This window comes from Oratosquilla oratoria, chromosome 7 (genome assembly GCF_046742065.1).
Source record: "Oratosquilla oratoria isolate Oo_2021 chromosome 7, ASM4674206v1, whole genome shotgun sequence".
Lineage (NCBI taxonomy): Eukaryota > Metazoa > Arthropoda > Malacostraca > Stomatopoda > Squillidae > Oratosquilla > Oratosquilla oratoria.
Genome location: NC_134783.1, coordinates 52454728 through 52457227, shown reverse-complemented (window position 1 = coordinate 52457227; position 2500 = coordinate 52454728). Strand labels below are relative to the sequence as shown.

Genomic DNA, 2500 nt, shown 5'->3' with positions numbered 1-2500 from the left:
CTTGAATTTGTGTCACTCCCTCGTGGATAGAACTACTAAACATGGTACTCGTGTTGGTCGTACCTTCCGTGTACAGAGTAGGATGGGTGTTACCGCTGTCCGTCTCAAGTCTCTGGGTTTGGGAACTCCAGTCAAAACCCATTTGGTCAGCTGACACGTAGCCACTGGACGTCTTTCTCTCCGCAGTATTAGAAGATGCTTGAATTACGTCCTTCCTACCTGAATCCATTTGGTCAGTTGATACATAGCCACTGGACGCCTTTGTGTCCGCGGTTTTAGCAGCATCCTTCCAAACGGGACCCATTTGGTCAGCTGACACGTAGCCACTGTACACCTTTGTGTCCGCGGTTTTAGCGGCATCCTTCCAAACGGGACCCATTTGGTCAGCTGACACGTAGCCACTGGACGTCTTTGTGTCCGCGGTTTTAGCAGATGCTTGAGTCACGTCCCTCCAAACAGGACTCATTTGCTCAGGTGGCACGTAGCCACTGGACGCCTTTTTGTCTTCGGTTTCAGCAGGTGCTTGATTTACGTTCTTCCTACCTGAATCCATTTGGTCAGGTGGCACGTAGCCATTGGACGCCTTTGTGTCCTCGGTTTTAGCAGACGCTTGAGTCACCTCCATCTTACCAGTCTCCTCTGAGGGCGACCTTGAGGCTACTCCGGTTCCATTCTTAAGATTTTCCACCGCGACACTGTACCCTGTCGGAAGTGAGAGATCATCTGGAGCTTCCAGTTGTCGAGAACCATGGCCCTCGCTGGAAGAGAGGGACTCTCTCTCAATCCAAGAAGAACCTTCCAATTGATGGGGTTCCATGAACGAAGTACTTCGACTACCAAAGCTTCTGGGAGAGTCTCTCGCGGTCTTTGGGACCTCCAGCGAAAATCGATGGCCTCCTTTGACATCAAGAGGTTTGCCGGAGGCTGAAGTGCTTTTAGACCTTCTTGAAGATTTTTGTGCATTTTTATCTACTAGTGGGAAGGAATTGCCCTGTGGAGTGGGAAAAGGGATGTTGTAGAATTATTTAGGTGTAGAGACAGCAGCCTTCCATCACATGCAAAGTGTGACACATAAAAAGATCCACCAAGAATGTATAAGTATAATTCATTTATTTATCCGTTCATTTATTTATCTATTTATCTATCTAATTGTTTGCTTATCTGTTTAATTACTTATTTGTCTATTTGTTTATTTCTTTACTATTTATCCTTTCATCTCTTATTTTTTGTTTCATTGTATTAATGATTTTTTATCTATTTATATATTGATTTATAAATTTATCTATTTATTTATTGCAAAGCCATCACAATTATTCTTTTTGCATGTAGGCTAAAATCGTATGTGGCAGAGGAAGAAATAGATGTAGTATGTATCTTGGGTTTTCAAAGTATTTAAGTTTAGAAAACATAAGAAATGACTTGTACTTATGCAAAACCGCATATATTGGGAGAAAAATGGATAATTTTTCAAAACAACAGACGATTGGGAAATATTAGACTAAATTGAATGGATTTGATTGAAATTTAACATAATTTTTTTATTAGATTAAAAACATTTTGCTCCTAATAACTAGTGATAGGATAAATGAGATTTTCTAAGCTAATCTCTCAGATAATTTGGAGTTTTTTCATAATGACATGGTAGAACGATGATCGCAACAATTATCTTAAGACTTGACAGTAGATGAAATACGAATGGGTTGAGAGAGGGAGGGAGATTGACAGATAGGGAGGTAGATATGTATATATATATATATATATATATATATATATATATGTATATATATATATATGTATATATGTATATACATATATATATATATATAAAGACAGAGAGAGAGTGAGAGAGAGAGAGAGAGAGAGAGAGAGAGAGAGAGAGAAAGAGAGAATAGGTGGGAAGAGAACAATGACCGTCTACATCGGCATAGCTAAATCACAAAGAAAAATTTAAATAAAAGTACTACAGAGGTAACTTGAACTAAATGAAAACATTGAAATAAAATATTTGTGCCGGACTCTTTTCAGATTTGAAATTAAAAATTAATTTTTTTATTCAAATGTCATATTTATAGAGGAAGGCCTGGTGGTATAGATGAGTAGAATATAATAATTAATCAATTAAGTGTTCTTCAGGACGATATTTCAATCACAAATTATATATATATATATATATATATATATATATATATATATAAATATATATATATGTATATATGTATATATACATATATATATGTATATATATATGTATATATATACATATACATATATGTATATATAAATATACATATATGTATATATATGCATATATATATGTATATATATGCATATATATATGTATGTATATACATATATATATAAGTATATATATATATATATGTATACATATATATATATATATACATATATATATAATATACAATTATATATATATATATATATATATATATATATATACATATATATATATGTGAATAAACATATATATATATATATACAG

General features: G+C 34.1%; 1 protein-coding gene across 2 annotated transcripts in view; it reads right to left on the bottom strand.

The window, feature by feature from the left end:
- Positions 1-2500, bottom strand: part of LOC143027158 (uncharacterized) — a 34579-nt gene that overhangs the window by 2822 nt on the left and 29257 nt on the right. For both annotated transcript variants that reach the window (XM_076188245.1, XM_076188244.1), the window contains one exon: positions 1-991. This exon is cut by the window's left edge. In XM_076188245.1, coding sequence (XP_076044360.1) covers positions 1-991 — 991 coding nt within the window. The remainder of the gene's footprint in view (positions 992-2500) is intronic.